Raw genomic sequence first — 20,807 nt, forward strand, 5'->3', positions numbered from 1 at the left:
AGAACAGATCTGCAGAGCAGCATCTTGGGCCAGTCTCAGTACGTTTTCTAAGCACTATAAACTAGACGTAGCCTCCGCACAATTAGCATTTGGGAGAAAGGTACTCCACGCAGTAGTCCCACCCTAGGACCAATATTCTTTGGTACTACTCCAGTGTGTTGTCAGGTGGTGACCTGGAAAACGGTAATTAGACCTACCGGTAATTGTGTTTCCAGGAATCCATCCTGACAGCACTATTAGTTCTCTCCCGACAAACACGTCCATACAACTGTGATGTAACATATGTATGTAGAATGTTGGTTTAAATAAAGTTTATGTTTTGCATCCATCCAGAGGTGTTACTTTGTGAAATCACTGAAGTGTGGTAGGGGGAGGATCTTTTTAAACTCTCAGGGTTTCCTGTCCCACTATGGATAAGAAGGACGTCCTCCAGTGTGCTGTCAGGATGGATTCCTGGAAACACAATTACCGGTAGGTCTAATTACCGTTTTACTGTTGTTATTTGGGACTGTATGGAAGTGGTATTTTGGGAACTGTATTGCATTGTTATTGGGCAATGTATGGCACTGTTATTACTTTGCACTGTATAGGAGTGATATTAGAGTTCCACTTTGAGAACAGATATTTCGTCTCTGACCTTTACAAGAATCACAATACCTGTTCTGAAATTCAGATCACACTTAGCAGAGCTGTTTTTGTAAGAGGTGCGGAGATGAATGGATCAGTATGGAGTTTGTAATTTGCCAAAACTCATCATCTTTACCTAGGTCTGAATGAAAATTTACTACATCATCTATGACTTTACATAGGACTGCGTCTAAACATAATGCATGATGCAAGACAAATTCGACTGCATAGAGCCCATGTCCTGGGCACCATGAACATCACAGGAGGTGCTTTGAGGCCGGGTTCCCAGATTCCACAACTCTATAACATATCATTTTCAGAGCGCTGTGAAAATTGAATTAATGCAACGAACCAATCCGAAGCCGGCGCTTCACAGCGTGTCACACGGCTAACGGGAGATTAGGAATGCACGGCGAAAAATAGTTCTGGCTCCCGAAATATCACAAGGGTTTAGGTAGACCTCAGAGATTAGAGTGGGGATGTCTACGTTCCCGATGCGTGGTCCCTGATCTTGTGCAGGTGATCAGCATTAGCCGATGTGGCCTCTTGTCTTCTGCAATCATTGCATCTAATGTATCTTATGCTCTAGTCACATCTAAAGCTGCATTCAGAATTATACGAGATGTTTCTGGAAATCTATTAGAGTCGATGGGCTGCATTTTGCTGCGTTGCATTGTAGGAGATGCGATTCCTGGTGATATTATACCCGGGTTTATAGCCAGTGGCATATCGTGAAGCTGATTTACGCCACCATAAACTATTCAGCACGGCCCACAAATATCATTGGTCATTAATTTTATTGACTTCCGAGGCTACAAGGCTCAAGGGCAACACAATCTCTGCATCCATTATTGTCATGCCCCTGATTATAAGGCTCCTCGGGGGAGGGTCCAGCCCTGAACCGTAATCTCTCCTTTCCTATTGGGCAGGGAGAACAGCTAAATTATAAACAAGTATGGGGGTCATCGAATGGGAAAATTTCTACATTCTTCTGCCTGGTTAGGAGAATGAACACCATACTAAGGGACACATTATGATTTTTTTTCTTTTTAAAAATGTCACAAAATTTGTTGCACGTACACTCCAGTCCCCCTCCCTGGTGTATATTGGAGTACGCCAAATTTTTGGCACAAATTGTGCAAATTTTTGGTGTTAAAGTTTGACTTTAAGACAGGAAATAAAGTACATTTTTTGCCTTTGCCACATTCATGAATCGAGTGCGCCACTTTGATGAGATGGCGCTAAAAACGGAAACTAATAACAAAAAAAAATAAAAAGGAAAGTGACTTAAAAAAAACCCCTAAACGATGAATCGGGGTTGTAAATATGATGGGAACTAGATCACATGGGAGTACTTCCATTCTGCTAGGACATTCCCTCCACCTGAGCCGAAAAGGGGCGAGCTTTTTGAGAATCTAGCCTTGATGTGACAGTTTATGGCACATTCTTGGGCTTTAAACATTCACCTTTGGGAGTTCTGTGCCGCCTGATGAACCAGAAATACTTCCGTCACCTCGTTACATTAGCGCCTGGAACAATAGCGAGGATTTTTCTAGCAACCATTGTTTTCTGGCTCTTTCTTCTGATGAATCCCGCTCGCTGGTAAATAACTGCTGTAATTCACGGCTAAATTTACAGTACATTGTAATCAGCGGCTGAATGTGAAATCAATAGCCCCGAATTTCATAAATGCTGGGCCTATTTATTGGAAGGCTACTGCGAGCAGAAACATGAAAACCGGCTTCACGGATAGAAGGCGGCGAATAAAGAACGCTAATTCTAGTCCAATGCTGGAATGTAAGGGGGCGTTATAGTATAGCACATATAGACTATTCTCGCAGACTACTGCAATGACCTCTAGGGGGGAGCTGCCTTCAAATGTATAAATGTGTATACGTATGTATGCAGTGAGCTCCCCCTAGTGGCAGTTACAGGTAAACAAATCTAAGCAATGGAGCATCAACCAAAGATCCAATTAAACAGCACAGAGGGGGCCCTCTTCAATGCTTGTGATTATTGGGGGCACTATTCTTTATGTAGTGCACGTAGTTATAGTCCTCATGTCCACACACAAAGTTTACACTGAAAAAACCCTAAAACAAGAGGTACAATTTATTGTGCCCCCCCCAACCTGCATCTACCATATAGGCACCATTCCAGCATTTAAGTTACCCCCCAAAAAAAAACCTCTCAATTTTCACTATCCTTTATAAATTCCTCCCACTTTCAGGACAACCAAACCAAAAGCAGAATAGGTGAGAGGTTTGTGAGGCTATTTGTACTATACAGGCAGGGCCAGCCTTTAAGGGGTTGCCCAGGCTTGGGGTACAAGTCTGCAGTCACTCTAAGTGACTGCAGACTTGTGAATCCTCACAGCGCGCACAGGGCATGCTGTCAGGATTCTCCAATTTTGGCGGACGTGTGACCACAAGTTTAGACTTTGTGTACGTGTGGTCACGTGCCAACTAGATGTGCACGACTTGAGCGAGACCGGACACGTCTAGTTGTAATGTGGCAAATCACATTCTTGCGGTCACATGACCGACCACTCCCGGAGCCAGCACAGGATCCTGTGAACAGTCACTTAGAGGAGCATTGCATGACTTTTATGTCTCCTTACATTGACTTGACACTCACCACAAGAAGAAACTATCCCTCTCACCCAGCCAACCTCCTGCTTTACACTGATCAGGAACATGAGTCTGAAAATGGAGTTACTGGTTAGGCTTCTTATCCGAAGTCAAGTGAGAAGGATCTTTAAGGGTCAGTATTGACTTTTAGGATTGCTACTTGTGTTAGGTGGCACTGAAGTACCTGTCCTCTTCCTATCTGAAGAGGCTACTTGCATACCTACTCTTTAAAAAATAATGGTTGACAAACATCTTTGAAAACTCCCGTAAGGAAAAGGGTGCTTTCACACTGTGTTTTGGCACCTGTTCGTCAGTCACATCAGGGCTTATGTCCTAACTCCCTGCAAAACGGGATTCGGGTTTATGCGCCGATGGGTGCCGGCAGAGTGAATGTGTGTTGTTGTGCATCATTTTCAGATGTGTACACCTACAGAAGACAGACACCCATACACTATCTACCTGCCTGTTGGACTCGGCGCCGATCTTTGCCTGTGCAGAGTAGTCACAGACCGCTCCTTCCGGCAATTCTGCGGCTAACGCGGACATCACGTCGGCAGAGCAGCGGCTTCTCTTCTGTTCTGCTCTGTCGACTTGGCTTGACTGCTGATTTTATGCTGATTGATAGTCAGCTCCCCACTGCCTAACAGCGGGGAGCAGAAGGTCAATCAGCGTAACATCAACAGTAAAGACTGTCGATAGAGCAAAGGGACTTGATTTTTGTTGGACAATTTGCACTTTTGAATGACACCATTCATTTTACTATATAGTTTACTGGAAAATGGGAAAAAAATTCCAAGTGGGGTGAAAATGCAAAAAAAGTGCAATTCCACAATTTTTATTTATGTATTTACCATGTTCACTATATAATAAAACGGACCTGTCATTAGGATTCTCCAGGTCAGTACGAGTTTGCAGATATCAAACATGAAGAATTTATTTTTTATTTAAGCAGTGAAAAAAAATATCTGAAATTGGTATGATAAAATAGTCTGCGTTTGTCGCCACTTTCCGAGACCCGTAGCGTCTCCATTTTCAGCATCTGGGGTTGGGTGAGGGCTTATTTTTTGCGCCTCGAGCTGATGTTTTTATTGATACCATTTTGGGGAATAGATAAAATGTTTTTACCGCCTCCTATTGCATTTTATTGCAATGTTGTGGTGGTCAAAAAATCGTAATTCTGGCGATGTGATTTTTTTTTCTCGTTACTCCATTTATCGATTGGATTAATTTACTTTATTTTTTGATAGATGGAACGTTTCTTTTTTTAAAATTCGTTTATTAAACCACAAACAGGTGTACAGTATACATGCTGGCATATAATGTTAAGCATAATACAAAATATACCAACTTTTCACATAACATTGTAAAATAAAATGTGCTTCCCGGTTGTATACAAAATAAAGCAAAACACAATGTCAATTAAATCACAATGGTCTTGTGTTATTTCTCGGGTGATGAGATCTGCCTAATTTCCAAACCATACCTACATCTACCAAAACAAACTATTCCGCAGCCTACTTCCTCACAATTATCTATTTATTATGTGACATCTCCATTCTACAAAGTGAGGTGAGAGGAATTCCACCATTCCCAAATCTTTTCAAATTTACCCGGGCATTCCCTGTTTTGATACAACCTGTGTTCATATGGGATAACTGAATTCACTAAATTGAACCAAAACCCGAGAGAGGGAGATGAACCTCCCATCCACCGCAGTGCCGGTACCTTCCATGCCATAAACGGCATCTCCCTTAGGAAAATCCCAACATATTGACCCCACGTCTCCTCATCCCACACTCCAAACAGACAGACCAGTGGTTCAAGGGGAACAGGAATTTGTACCAAAGATGTTAATAATGATGTCACCTCCTTCCAATATTGTGCAACGATAGGACAGCACCAGATCATATGAATAAAGTCTGCATCTATTGAATGGTATCTCAAACATTCCGATGACTGGTATCGGCCCATCTTAAAGAGTCGGGCTGGAGTCAAATATGATTGATTTATAATATATAATTGTATCATCCTGTTATTAACAGACGGAGATACCCTGATTGATGACTCCAGGATTTCTTCCCATTCCTCTCCCCGTGCATCTTGGATTAGCCTCTCCCATCTCCTCCTAACGGCATCTATGGTAGATTCTGTCCCTTTTGACAGCATATATGTATACAGAGAGGAGTTGAGACCTTGGGGGCCTTGTGATTTAAGGATCCCTATCAAGGGTAGAGATGAAATAGCCCTATCTATACCTATACACCTCACGTGGGATTGAAAAGCTGACCTTAGTAGTAAATAACGAAAGAACTGGGATCTCGGGACATTGCGGTTAATGTTTTGAATGGGTCACCGAGGAGAAAAAAACAACACAAGCCAAGTCTCAGAAAACCAGAGGTGTTGGTAACTATGCAGATTGCAGATCCCTGATCCTACCACACAACTAGCAGCAGTCGTGGAGCATTCCTACAATGATCCTAGATGCCTCATCACAACCGGAGAGCTAAAAAAGCCTAAAGCAGGAAAAGAGGAAAACTAACTGCCCCAGAGCAGACCCCAAAGGAAAGACAGCCAAAAAAAGGCAGAAAAATAGGCTGAGCAAATGATGGGGCACGACTAACTTGAAAGGACAGGAAAGGTAAGACACTGTCTGCAATCTGCCAAAAACCCTACAAAAATAATGTCCAACACTTCAAATAGCAAAATTAACCCTGAAGTCACTAGACTTCTCCCACTATATCAGCACTCTGAAATACTCTGAGACAGAGCAAAAAGAGGCCAATCTAATAAGGGACCAAAAGGCAAATACAGATAAATAGGAGTGGAAATTCAGCACAACCCCAGCATGGGCTGGCTGACCACAAAAAACTGAATTGACCAACAAGAGCAAGTGAGAACAATAGCAAAAACAAACTTATCTTGAGAAGACTGGAACAGAGGTGAAGTCCAAGACCTGAGAAGCAGACTGAATCACCAGCACCAGGATAGGGCGTCGGCTATCTTATATCCAGTCTGATACTCCAGAGATCCAATCGTTATCCTCCTCATCAGGTGGCAGATCACTACCAATTAAACCAACCTCACTACCTCCTGTCACCACCAGAGGGAGAACGGAAGGAGGAGCAGAAAATGAGTTCACAACAGGTTAACTTGTAATTGTTCAAAAGATATCAGAGTTCCGTGATCATATAGATCACCTATCGTAACAACATTGTATTGGGCCCAAAACTCAGCGGATGGGTGTTCAAGTAATGCTGGAAGGTAACCATTATTCCATAGGGGCATTTCAGCTATAATATCCTCAAATCCAACCACCTTTTTAATCTGCTTCCATACTGATCATGCCAGACGAAGCAGGGGTAACAGCCGCGGGACATTTATTTTCCCCATTTCCAAAAAACCCAGCAGGCAACTAGTTTGCACGGCATGAAGCAGATGATGTTCAGAGTTAGGGAGGTGACCACCGGGCATCCATGTGCTCATAGCTTTGACCTGTCCAGCCAGAAAATACAGAAAGAAATCGGGTAACGCTGCCCCCCCTCCCTTCTTGGGTCTCTGCAGAGTGGATAGTTTAAGTTTGGGCCTGGCTTTCCCCCATATAAAACATGTGATCTGGGAATTCAGAATAGCAAAAAAGGATCTGGGCACCACTACAGCACTGTGTTGAAGAAAATAGCTAAGTTTGGGGAGTAATATCATTTTAATTAAATTAATACGTCCGGCTACAGACAATGGAAGTTTACTCCAGATCGCAAATTTGGCATTGACCACCTCCAACAGTGGATGTATGTTAAGTTGCAGATCGAACTTACTGCCTTGAGAAATATGGACACCTTGATATTTGAAACTGGTTACAGTGGGTAGTGAGGAGAGAGTCTCCAGTCGTGGCATTGGAGCATGGGAAAGAGGCATCAAAGCAGATTTCTCCCAATTTATATATAGGCCAGAATATTTACCGAATTTATTTATAATAGTGATCACTCTTGTTAGGGTTTCCTCCGCTTTGTCCATAAATATCACCATATCGTCAGCATATAGGCCTATGGTGTCCATAGATGGAACATTTCTGAATGCAGCGATACCAAGTATGTGTATTTTTTAATCTGTTTTAATTTCAATGGGTCAAAAGGTGATTTGAAATTTTGTATGTTTTTTTTCCCATGTTTTTAAAAACTTTTTTTTCCTTCACTTTTTCCTGTATTTAATAGTCCCCTTAGGGGATTTGAAGCTGCGATCGTCCGATCACCTGTGCTATTCATAGCAAAAATTAAGCACTATGTATAGAAGAAATCCCGATCCCCTATGAACATCGGCCACGAGTCAGCGTTCACATGAGTATCGTAATGACAGGCACGGGGGTCTTCTGCAGAGCCACGGCTGCCATGATAACCCATCGGTGCCCCATGATCGCGTGACAGGGGTGTTGAAAAGATGTTAAATCCTGTTATCAGAGATTAGCAGCGGGATTTAACTGGTTAATAGCCGCAGGTGGATCTCAGATCCACCTATGGCTGTTAAAGGCACATGATGGCTGATTAAATCAGCCATCATGTGCATTAAAAAATTGCTAAATTAAAAAATATTTTATATTTATTTTTTTTTTATATGCCTACTTAGGAGAAAAAATGTCTAAAAATTATATATATATTTTTTCGTAGGTAGTCAGGTAAAGCCTCGAAAATACAAATTTGACAGATGTCAATTTTTTTGTCAATTTGCTTAATTAATCCAACGTTAATATTGTTTAAAGTGTTTGTTTTTTTATGAACTTTATCTATTTTTAGTCTCATAATCTAAGCAGTAAGTATCGGAGGAATGCATAAAATCAGCACGCTCTCCAGCGTATTATACACCCCATGGAGAATCGTCCGATGCTCAAGATCCATCTGACAAGGAGACGTTTGTGCTAATTTTATGTTTTCGTTGTGGATGATCTATAAGCAGAACTTTTAACATGGAGCCCTCCTCCCCGATTCTGAGCGGAGCTGGTAATTGACTATTCCAGTTACTGGCGCTGAACTAATTGATGCCTAAAAATATGTTTGGAACTTTGTTATTACTAAATTAATTCAACCATGGAAACTAAAATAGTAAATTGGGCGGAAAATTTGGGACAAAGCAATTTTGAATGCAGTGAACGGGGTCAGGGTAAGAGGGTGAAAAAGTTTCTGCTCATCACAAATCAGTATGAGGGATAAAATAAAAGCTCAAAAATTCAGGTCAGATCCATAATTGTCATATTTTACTTTATATTGTTGCTATTATTATATCTACAGTTGCCAGAAAAAGTAAGTGAACCCCTAGGAATAACGTATATTTTTGCATTGATTACTAAACAATGAACAAGCAATCAAACTAAACTACTGTTGTATTGTTCTTGTCTTATTGAGTCAACATCCAAAGAACAGGGAGAAAAACTAAGTGAACCTGTGTTCATTGCTGTCATTTCTAGGGAAAATAGCAGGCTTGTCTTAAAGGTAGTCTGACAGCAGGATAAACCCGCCTAAACCATCTATATTGGTATGAGCAAAATGATACCTTGATATCTGCGATCCGATGTCTCATTCCAGAGAAATCTACATTTTTCTTAATATGTAAATGAGCTGTTAAGATCTATGGGCCGGACATAGCTCTCCCTGAGACTCTGCCTTCATAGCTTTTTTTTTTAAAAAAACGGAAGGAAGGGTGGAGATTGAGGGTAAACAAGCAGGTGGAAAGGTGCATTTAAATGATTGGCCCCATCATGGTGCACCGAGTGCCTGTACTTGGTTTGAGCAGTCATTTTGTACTAAGAAAGTCTCTTTAGTATCGGACATGACAGGTTACCTTTTAAAGATTTAACTGAATATTCATTTTTTTTTTAGAATTTTCTCCAGCATGGAACGTTATGAAATATTGCAACACTCCCTAGTACTAGTATTCATTCTTGTAAAAAAAAAAAAAAAAAGTGATTTCCAAACCACTGCTCTTCCCCATATACTCATCTGGAGTACAGATGATGGCAGTGATGTACTCTGAGTGTTTTGCTGATCAGATCTCCTACAGCACTGGAAAAGCAGGAATGAAGACAAATCGTCTAATAAAGTAATTTTCGAAGTTTCATAACTTTCCATACTGGACAAAATTATTAAAAAGAAAAAAAGTTTAGTTACTCTTTAAAGGGGGCCTTTGAAGACTATTCTAATTTTTATCTGTTGGTTTTGTGATTTAAAAAAAGGAGGTACTATGTAATTACATCGCTATTTCATTTGGACGCCTATGTTCTGTCATGTGACCGCCTCCGTCGCTTTCTGTGATGTCCCAGATATACAGTTCCGCCTTGCGTCCCATACTTACAGTTCCGCCTCGTGTCACACACTTACAGTTCCGCCTTGTGTCCCATACTTACAGTTCCGCCTTGTGTCCCATACTTACAGTTCCGCCTTGTGTCCCACACTTACAGTTCCTCCTTGCTTCCCACACTTAGGCTATGTGCCCACGCTAGCGTTTTTAAATGCTCAGGAAACTGATACCCTTCCCAGAAAATGCGTGTCTTTTTTCCACGCGTTTCTTGCGCGTTTTGTGCACAAAAGACACGCGTTTTTGATGAGCGTTTTCTGGGAACATTGGCGAAGGCTAAAAACGCTCATCAATGCAGAAATTAATGAGCATGCTGCGTTTTTAGACGCTAAGCGATTCATGAGCATTTAAAAACGCATGCATTGGCACAAAAAGCCAAAAACGCATGCAAATCAATTTGAAGCTTCTTTTCAGCGTTTCTGCAGTGTCTGAGCTGGCACAAACGCTGCGGAAACGCTTAAAAAAAGTAACGTGGGCAGACAGTTCCGCCTTGTGTCCCACACTTACAGTTCCGCCTTGTGTCCCACACTTACAGTTCCGCCTTGTGTCCCACACTTACAGTTCCTCCTTGTGTCCCACACTTACAGTTCCGCCTTGCATCCCATACTTACAGTTCTGCCTTGCGTCCCATACTTACAGTTCCGCCTTGCGTCCCACACTTACAGTTCTGCCTTGTGTCCCATACTTACAGTTCCACCCTGCGTCCCATACTTACAGTTCGGCTGTCATGATCCTGGTTGGATATGACAGAGAAAATGCACAAGTAACCTTTTTTTTCCTTTAGCTGTGTGCGAAAGTTTGGTTTTTGCCCCCGGTGGCCATTAGGGTCGTTGCAGTGTGGTGGTTTAAGTGCTAGTTTCCCCCCGGTGGTCATTAGGGTCACTGCACTTTTGTTACTTTGGTTTTGTGCATGTAATTATAAAACAGGTGTGATTGCTCTATAAAAGAGTGTCAGGTGTGGTAATCATGGTTGGTGATAGTCCTCAGTTACAAGCAAGCCTGGGTGAAGGATGGAGCTGAAGGAGAGTCCCGGGCCGCTCAGTGAGAGTCCTGGAGTGGCAGCTATGGTGTCTGCGAGGAGGGCTGGCATGGTTTGGTGGAGTTGCAGCTATGGTGTCAGCAAGGAGTTCTTGCATGGCTTGGTGGAGTGGCAGCTGTGGTGTAGAGCTGCACTCATGATGCTGGACTTGGTTGCTGGAAAGCTGGACTCAAGATGCTGGACTCTTTTGCTGGAAATCTGGACTCATATGCTGGACTCTGATTCTGGACAGCTGCATGCAGGTGATGGACTCTGTTTGCTCCAAGGCTGCACTATGGTGTTGGATCCGGTCGGAGGAAAAGATACACGCAGGTGGTGGGCTCTGTTGCTGGGAGCATAAGCAACAGAGCAAAGATAAGTGGTGTTTCCCTGTTTTGTCTCTTTTCCTCATGTGTGTTTTAGTGCAGTGGTGGGATTAGTTTCCGCACCGTCCACTTCACTAGTGAGGGTTTAGGTGCAGGGCGAGTCAGGGTTTTTACGTTCCTGATCGTCGCCCAGTGCGGAACTGGCCTAGGGAACGTTAGGAGTGTAGAGACACTGACTCAGGGGAGTGCAGGAGGTCTCCACTTCCCCGTTCCCTATCGCAGGGCCACCATTTTTATTGTTACCTAGGTTTTCCCTTTTATTGTTTAAATTCGCCTTACTGGAGGCGGGGTTTCCAGACATACGTGTATTTCCGAAATTCACCTGTTGGAGGCGGCATATCCAGCTGCATGTTTTATTATTTAAATTCGCCCAACAGGAGGCGGTGTATCCAGGGTCACGCGTGTCATCTAAATCCGCCTTGTGTCCCATACTTACAGTTCCGCCTTGCGTCCCATACTTAGTTCCGCCTTGCATCCCATACTTACAGTTCCGCCTTGCGTCTCATACTTACAGTTCTGCCTTGCGTCCCATACTTACAGGTCCACCTTGAGTCTCATACTTACAGTTCCGCCTTTTTTCCCACACTTACAGTTCCGCCTTGTTTCCCATACTTACAGTTCCACCTTGTGTCCCATACTTACAATTCCGCCTTGCGTCCCATACTTACAGGGTTCCAGAGTAGAATCGGCACCGAGTATTGGCATTATCTAGTGTCGCAGTGCACTCAGCATTCTCTAGCCTATTAGCGCCTGAGGGCGTCAGTCACCACGTGGCTCCAATACCGCTGGTACCGCAGCGTCTACCAGAGCGGCACCGTGCGCAGTTAGGTGCGCTTTCCAGCGCTAAGCTTATGCTGGTTAGTGGCGTCTGCCAGGGTAGACATACCTGCTCAAGGCAGTAAGACATACTTTGTCGTGCCCTGTGACTCATAAGAGCACGCTTTATACACCGGCTAGGGCAAACTCTGTGAAGTAACAGAGTCTGTCCTCGTATGCACCGGGTCAGTGGTTTCCCGCCGGTGTCCAGCTATCTTCTGTTATATTCTGTTCGTCATTGTCTAGCAGCGGTTAACTTCTCTGCACAGTGGACCCCGGACTGCGAATGCACCTAGCCGCTACATATTTTTAATTAGGTGCGTTCCGTCAGTCCGTAACAATTTCATGTATGTCTTTATAGGATCTAGAACGCTACAGACCCTGACCAACATGGAGGTGAGGACTCAGATCCAAATTTTCACCTGGGCCCATGGGACTCTAGTTACACCACTTTGGTTAAGGACCTTCCAAAACAAATACACTGGGTAATTAGGGGGTTATTTAAAGTAGCACTACAGGGTTTTATTTGGGCATTGGAAAACCTCCTTAAACTTTAACTTTTGCTCTAATTGACCAAGGGTTTGTGGGAACCTCTGAATGGTCAGTTTGGCCTTTTCTTATAGCCCACGTATATAGGGCTCTTCTAGGAGAGGACCACCCCACTAGCAGACCAGCCCAAAAAAACAGCTATGGAAAATGGTAAATTCTGCAAATTCTGTTTGATGCATGACATGATACGACTTAGACGATGAGTGCAGCCGTTGCCTCCTGTAATTTTATGAAGCCCCTGCATCGAAGGCACGTACCTTTGCTGAAGTTTCGAACCATCCGACAAAGCCGTGCTCCTTGCAGAATTGGTCCATTTTGCCGCAGTTGTTTTTAAAGCCATCCTTGCCCTGGTCACACTTGTTGGCTAGCAGAACCGCAGACACTGGCAAGCCGTTAGAGAGAGTCAATTTTGAGTCTAAATCCTCTTTCCACTTTGTTACAGCTTCAAAGGTCGCCGGCCTCGTAACATCAAAGACGATGAACGCCCCTACGGCTTCTCTGTAGTAGACTCTGGTCATGTTCCCAAATCGCTCTTGGCCTGGGGGATGAAAGCTGATGTTAAATACGAAAGTGGAATAAACCCTTACTGACATCCTCTGTGCTGCTGTTAACACTCTTGTTACAATTGCAGTCAAATACATCAGCAATGTGAACCTCGGCTCACTCCTGATTTTTTGCTGCAATTTATCAGTGTAGGAGAATGCATCAGACTGTAGGATCACGGACTGCATACAAGTATATACTCATTGGCTGCATTAGTATGATATGGGTTTTACTTCTGAACAAGCAGGGCTGCAGTTTACCGCATGGGGATGGATACACGATAGAAAAGAGAAACCCCCTGATCCTTGGGATATCATCAGAAGGCAGGAGGTACATTTCGGGGGACTCAGATATTCAGTGAAGAGAAGCTGGAGTCACAGTATAATCAATGGTATCATGACTGACCCTTGTCAAAAACATCAGTCCGAGGCATCGTCTCCCCTCCGTGCCCCTTTTGAGAGACAGGTCTCTCCCTTAACAGATTCATTGAGAAAATCTGTCACTCAAGAAGCTGCCAGGGACCGGCCTCTGAGACTAGTCACCTGAGCCGCATGGTCCGCATCTCGGTTTTCAATGTTTTCCTCAGATATTCCACAGGGTCTCAGCGTAAAGCATTTGTGTCTGATTCATGCTGCTCGGAGGTTCGGGCGTCAGGTACCAGCTGTCAGCTTAGAGGAGAACACGGTGCCTGTCACTGATACGATGGGACTGTGGCTGTCACTGATATGATGGCATTGTGGCTGTCACTGATATGATGGCACTGTGGCTGTCACTGATATGATGGCATTGTGGCTGTCACTGATATGATGGCACTGCGGCTGTCACTAATATGATGGCACTGTGGCTGTCACTGATATGATGGCACTGTGGCTGTCACTGATATGATGGCATTGTGGCTGTCACTGATATGATGGCATTGTGGCTGTCACTGATATGATGGCATTGTGGCTGTCACTGATATGATGGCACTGTGGCTGTCACTGATATGATGGCATTGTGGCTGTCACTGATATGATGGCACTGCGGCTGTCACTAATATGATGGCACTGTGGCTGTCACTGATATGATGGCACTGTGGCTGTCACTGATATGATGGCATTGTGGCTGTCACTGATATGATGGCATTGTGGCTGTCACTGATATGATGGCACTGCGGCTGTCACTGATATGATGGCACTGTGGCTGTCACTGATATGATGGCACTGCGGCTGTCACTAATATGATGGCACTGTGGCTGTCACTGATATGATGGCACTGCGGCTGTCACTGATATGATGGCACTGCGGCTGTCACTGATATGATGGCATTGTGGCTGTCACTGATATGATGGCACTGCGGCTGTCACTGATATGATGGCACTGTGGCTGTCACTGATATGATGGCACTGCGGCTGTCACTGATATGATGGCACTGTGGCTGTCACTGATATGATGGCACGGTGGCTGTCACTGATATGATGGCATTGTGGCTGTCACTGATATGATGGCACTGCGGCTGTCACTGATATGATGGCACTGCGGCTGTCACTGATATGATGGCACTGTGGCTGTCACTGATATGATGGCACTGTGGCTGTCACTGATATGATGGCACTGTGGCTGTCACTGATATGATGGCACTGCGGCTGTCACTGATATGATGGCACTGTGGCTGTCACTGATATGATGGCACTGCGGCTGTCACTGATATGATGGCACTGTGGCTGTCACTGATATGATGGCACTGCGGCTGTCACTGATATGATGGCATTGTGGCTGTCACTGATATGATGGTATTGTGGCTGTCACTGATATGATGACACTGTGGCTGTCACTGATATGATGGCACTGTGCCTGTCACTGATATGATGGCATTGTGCCTGTCACTGATATGATGGCACTGTGGCTATCACTGATATGATGACACTGTGGCTGTCACTGATATGATGGCACTGTGGCTGCCACTGATATGATGACATTGTGGCTGTCACTGATATGATGGCACTGTGGCTGTCACTGATATGATGGCACTGTGGCTGCCACTGATATGATGACATTGTGGCTGTCACTGATATGATGGCACTGTGGCTGTCACTGATGGCACTGTGGCTGTCACTGATATGATGGCACTGTGGCTGTCACTGATATGATGACATTGTGGCTGTCACTGATATGATGATACTGTGGCTGTCACTGATATGATGATACTGTGGCTGTCACTGATATGATGGCACTGTGGCTGTCGCTGATATGATGGCACTGTGGCTGTCACTGATGGCACTGTGGCTGTCACTGATATGATGGCACTGTGGCTGTCACTGATATGATGGCACTGTGGCTGTCGCTGATATGATGGCACTGTGGCTGTCACTGATGGCACTGTGGCTGTCACTGATATGATGGCACTGTGGCTGTCACTGATATGATGGCATTGTGGCTGTCACTGATATGATAGCACTGTGCCTGTCACTGATATGATGGCACTGTGCCTGTCACTGATATGATGGTACTGTGGCTGTCACTGATATGATGGCACTGTGGCTGTCACTGATATGATGGCACTGTGGCTGTCACTGATATGATGGCACTGTGCCTGTCACTGATATGATGGCATTGTGCCTGTCACTGATATGATGGCACTGTGGCTATCACTGATATGATGACACTGTGGCTGTCACTGATATGATGGCACTGTGGCTGTCACTGATATGATGGCACTGTGGCTGCCACTGATATGATGACATTGTGGCTGTCACTGATATGATGGCACTGTGGCTGTCACTGATATGATGGCACTGTGGCTGCCACTGATATGATGACATTGTGGCTGTCACTGATATGATGGCACTGTGCCTGTCACTGATATGATGGCACTGTGACTGTCACTGATATGATGGCACTGTGACTGTCACTGATATGATGATACTGTGGCTGTCACTGATATGATGATACTGTGGCTGTCACTGATATGATGGCACTGTGCCTGTCACTGATATGATGGCACTGTGTCTGTCACTGATATGATGGCACTGTGCCTGTCACTGATACGATGGCATTGTGGCTGTCACTGATATGATGACATTGTGGCTGTCACTGATATGATGGCATTGTGACTGTCACTGATATGATGGTGCTGTGGCTGTCCCTGATATGATGGCACTGTGACTGTCACTGATATGATGGCATTGTGGCTGTCACTGATATGATGGCACTGTGGCTATCACTGATATGATGACACTGTGGCTGTCACTGATATGATGGCATTGTGGCTGTCACTGATATGATGGCATTGTGGCTGTCACTGATATGATGGCACTGCGGCTGTCACTGATATGATGGCATTGTGGCTGTCACTGATATGATGGCACTGCGGCTGTCACTGATATGATGGCACTGTGGCTGTCACTGATATGATGGCACTGCGGCTGTCACTGATATGATGGCACTGTGGCTGTCACTGATATGATGGCACGGTGGCTGTCACTGATATGATGGCATTGTGGCTGTCACTGATATGATGGCACTGCGGCTGTCACTGATATGATGGCACTGTGGCTGCCACTGATATGATGACATTGTGGCTGTCACTGATATGATGGCACTGTGCCTGTCACTGATATGATGGCACTGTGGCTGTCACTGATATGATGGCACTGTGGCTGTCACTGATATGATGGCACTGTGCCTGTCACTGATATGATGGCATTGTGCCTGTCACTGATATGATGGCACTGTGGCTATCACTGATATGATGACACTGTGGCTGTCACTAATATGATGGCACTGTGGCTGTCACTGATATGATGGCACTGTGGCTGCCACTGATATGATGACATTGTGGCTGTCACTGATATGATGGCACTGTGGCTGTCACTGATATGATGGCACTGTGGCTGCCACTGATATGATGACATTGTGGCTGTCACTGATATGATGGCACTGTGCCTGTCACTGATATGATGGCACTGTGACTGTCACTGATATGATGGCACTGTGGCTGTCACTGATATGATGGCACTGTGGCTGTCACTGATATGATGGCACTGTGGCTGTCACTGATATGATGATACTGTGGCTGTCACTGATATGATGGCATTGTGACTGTCACTGATATGATGGCACTGTGGCTGTCACTGATATGATGACACTGTGACTGTCACTGATATGATGGCACTGTGGCTGTCACTGATATGATGGCACTGTGGCTGTCACTGATATGATGATACTGTGGCTGTCACTGATATGATGATACTGTGGCTGTCACTGATATGATGGCACTGTGCCTGTCACTGATATGATGGCACTGTGCCTGTCACTGATATGATGGCATTGTGGCTGTCACTGATATGATGGCATTGTGACTGTCACTGATATGATGGTGCTGTGGCTGTCACTGATATGATGGCGCTGTGACTGTCACTGATATGATGGCACTGTGCCTGTCACTGATTTGATGGCACTGTAGCTGTCACTGATATGATGGCACTGTGGCTGTCACTGATATGATGGCACTGTGGCTGTCACTGATATCATGGCATTGTGGCTGTCACTGATATGATGGCACTGCGGCTGTCACTAATATGATGGCACTGTGGCTGTCACTGATATGATGGCACTGTGGCTGTCACTGATATGATGGCATTGTGGCTGTCACTGATATGATGGCACTGCGGCTGTCACTGATATGATAGCACTGCGGCTGTCACTGATATGATGGCACTGTGGCTGTCACTGATATGATGGCATTGTGGCTGTCACTGATATGATGGTACTGTGGCTGTCACTGATATGATGGCACTGTGGCTGTCACTGACATGATGGCACTGTGGCTGTCACTGACATGATGGTACTGTGGCTGTCACTGATATGATGGTACTGTGGTGGTCACTATTATGAGAGCACTAGGATATAAATAGTGTATTCTTTGTATGGCCTGTACGTTAAGAGTTCGGACATGTTTGTGAAAATATTATCTTCATGAAGTACCATATCTTCTTAATTCTAGGCATGTGTGATACATGAAGGGTGCGGAGCCCCACTGCCCCTCGTGTAACGTCAGAGCCGTCTCTGGTATCTACATCTGATGTATATAAAGTGAACTACACACTGAACTCCATTGTGGAGGAGGGATGTGTGCCAGGTTGCCATCAGCTTGCCTGGGGAGCACTTACATACAGTGTAACTGAAATGTGTCTCATGATTGCAACGAGCGCACTTATCAGATTAGACATAAAGTCATGTGTCCCTCAGCAGAAGCTTTCTTGTTACCCATCATCTCCTAACAGGACACAAAATTGAATGAAAATTAAAGCTACAAACTGAAATCTCACCAAGACAATATATATGATAATTTTGGTTAGGCTACTATTAGTTATTAGTCATCCTAAAGGGGATCTCCTCTTGGGTGAAACTGTTAACAAGATGTTAAAGTCCTGAGAACTAAATTCTGACCTGTCAGAAATCTAAATATCACATGTTTAACTTTCCTACAGCTCCCCCGCAGGCGAGATGAAGTAGTGCAAAGCTTCCATTAAAACTAGCAGCCAGGTTGTGTATTGCATTGACATGGTGAATCCTCCATAGAGTGAGCGGTACCTGTTCTCCATAGTTCACAATTCCCTTGTAGGGAATTTGGAAAGTAGGTTTTACATTCTGGTATATACGCTCTATCTTGACTCAAAGCCTAAACATTTTACTGTGCCTAGTTTTTTTTAACCTTATTCTTCAAGGTGGTGTCCACATTTTAAAAAAAAATTCTAGTAATGGGCAAGTTCCGAGCAGTGCTGAGTATCGCATGGTGCTCAAGTGCTCGGGTCCCTGAGCAGCGCATCACTGATGTCTGGAACTCTCTCCCTCTCTCCCTTTCTGCCTCTCTCTCCTTTCCGTGTACACTGTCAGAAAGCAGCCAACCCTATGTTCGGATCTCAGATTAAATAGCAAAGAAACCTGCTGACTGTTTCTCTTTAACTCACCCAGCCAATCATAACAATAATTCAAATAATAATGAAATGACTCTGCGCATTTCCCCCAAGTCTATACAGAAAAGCTCGCAAGTATGCTTCCAAAAGCTGGAAATGTTAGCTTTTTTCATTGATATTGAGATAAAAACACGAAAACGTAATAAGTTAAAATAAAATAAATAATAATATAAATAAAAAACCTCCTAATCGTTATCACGTTTTTGGGGCAGAAGCTCTTTAAAAAAAAAAAGTTATTGCTCGACACGTTCTAGGTCAAATTTATCCTTAAACTGCATTCTATAGGACACGTTAAATTATAACCTTTATGAATCAAATGTCGCAATTACGTGAATGTTCCTTCGAGCTCAAAAGAAGCGGTGGCCTGTAGGGATAATGTGATCACTTCAATCACGGGGAAACTCCCACTGAGAAATTAGCTTCATATGATTTGTGATGATATTATTGACTGCTGGCATTTTAAAGTGACATGCCGACTTTATGCCGAAAACGCGTTTCTGATTTATTGCCGAGTGATCAGATAGGAAAATACGTAATAAAATGAGATTGGATGCACTGCTGTGGAAAATGACTGAGCGGGATGGAAATACCCGACAAACTGTGGCCCGTAGCAGCGCCACTGATTGCTTTATATTTAGCTGTCTGACTATTGCATCGGCGTAGGTTGCTCTTAAAGGGAAAGTGACGCAATTTTTAATTATTGATTATATAGTCAATTATTTTTAATGCAAAATTAAATGTACAACACTATTTTTTATTTAGTCATTTTTACTTTAGCCACCGGGGGCTGCCACTTTCATTTGGGGGGGTGTGGCGCCCCAGAGGGTTCAGTCGCCACAGAGGTACTGCACCTCCTCCTGGGGTGTGGTACCCCACCATTCAGGTAAGGTGGAGACACCTGACCACACTCCAACACCTGCATCCCACACAACATAGTAGTGTAGCAAAGCACCCTTTGGTGGCTTCCTGCTTGGAACACGAAGAGTGCTGGAGGGTGGGTGGAGCTTAGTCTGCACAAGAGAGTGGGAGATTATTGGGACTAGGTCAGTCAGTCTGGGTCTGCTGGCACAGGAAAGAGATATTCAGAAAGCCTAATTCTCCATAAGAAAGATTGATTTGTATGGAACGTGAGGAGAATAAGTGAACTAAGGATTAGGGTTAGAGCAGAGCCCTTCCTCAAGTTCTAAGCGCATGGCCGGGGTCCGGTTCCCGAGGTTGTATGGATACTAATGGTCCTGCGACAGACACCAGAGGAATAGAAGTTGTTACCACTTTATTCACACACAAGACTTGGGGGCACAACAGCAATGAGAGTGAGCTGGGACTTAGTAGCAAGGAGTCCCCGAAGCAGGCTACAGTTGTCTGCTGTACAAGTAGAGTTCTAAGAACATCTTAAAGGAGGAACTCCAGTGTAACTAAGTACTGTGAGTACTTCACTACGAGCGTTAAGGAGGGAGACGTTCAGAAAAGGTGCATACTGTATGTTGGCGGAGTGGTGGAACGGAGTACTTCATCTTGCCTGGAGGTTGGCAGAGCCCCTGACCTGGAGGACATGGCACTGAGGCGGGCATCTGTATGCACAACAGACTGTGAGTAAAGCTTTGGAACTACATGCCCTGGTGTCCTCCACTTATTCCTGCGCCAACACACTCACGTCTCCTCCCTATCTCTTCACGTACACTGCCCTGGGACTACTGCCCTACCTGTGGAGGGCCACAACATCATTGCTGCACCAAACCATCTGTCCCAGAGGATCTGTCTGCAGCGTCAGCTTAACATCTTCATTGCCGAACACCACAGGTGGCGTCACGAATCATTCACTAATAAACTTTAATCATCATCCACACACTCAACATTCCCCCCCTTTTACAATGGACGCCCAGGGCCACGGACCTGGTGGCAGCTACCGTGACACTTCCCATTGAAATCAACGGGCCTGGCTC

General features: G+C 44.5%; 1 protein-coding gene across 1 annotated transcript in view; it reads right to left on the minus strand.

The window, feature by feature from the left end:
- The window catches only part of RAB38 (RAB38, member RAS oncogene family), a 57,791-nt gene that overhangs the window by 8,657 nt on the left and 28,327 nt on the right, over nt 1-20,807 (minus strand). The window contains exon 2 of the mRNA XM_073569252.1: nt 12,623-12,903. Within this exon, the coding sequence (XP_073425353.1) occupies nt 12,623-12,903 (281 nt within the window). The remainder of the gene's footprint in view (nt 1-12,622; nt 12,904-20,807) is intronic.

This window comes from Dendrobates tinctorius, unplaced genomic scaffold (genome assembly GCF_039654945.1).
Source record: "Dendrobates tinctorius isolate UK_male_01 unplaced genomic scaffold, ASM3965494v1 ptg000023l, whole genome shotgun sequence".
Classification (NCBI taxonomy): Eukaryota; Metazoa; Chordata; class Amphibia; order Anura; family Dendrobatidae; genus Dendrobates; species Dendrobates tinctorius.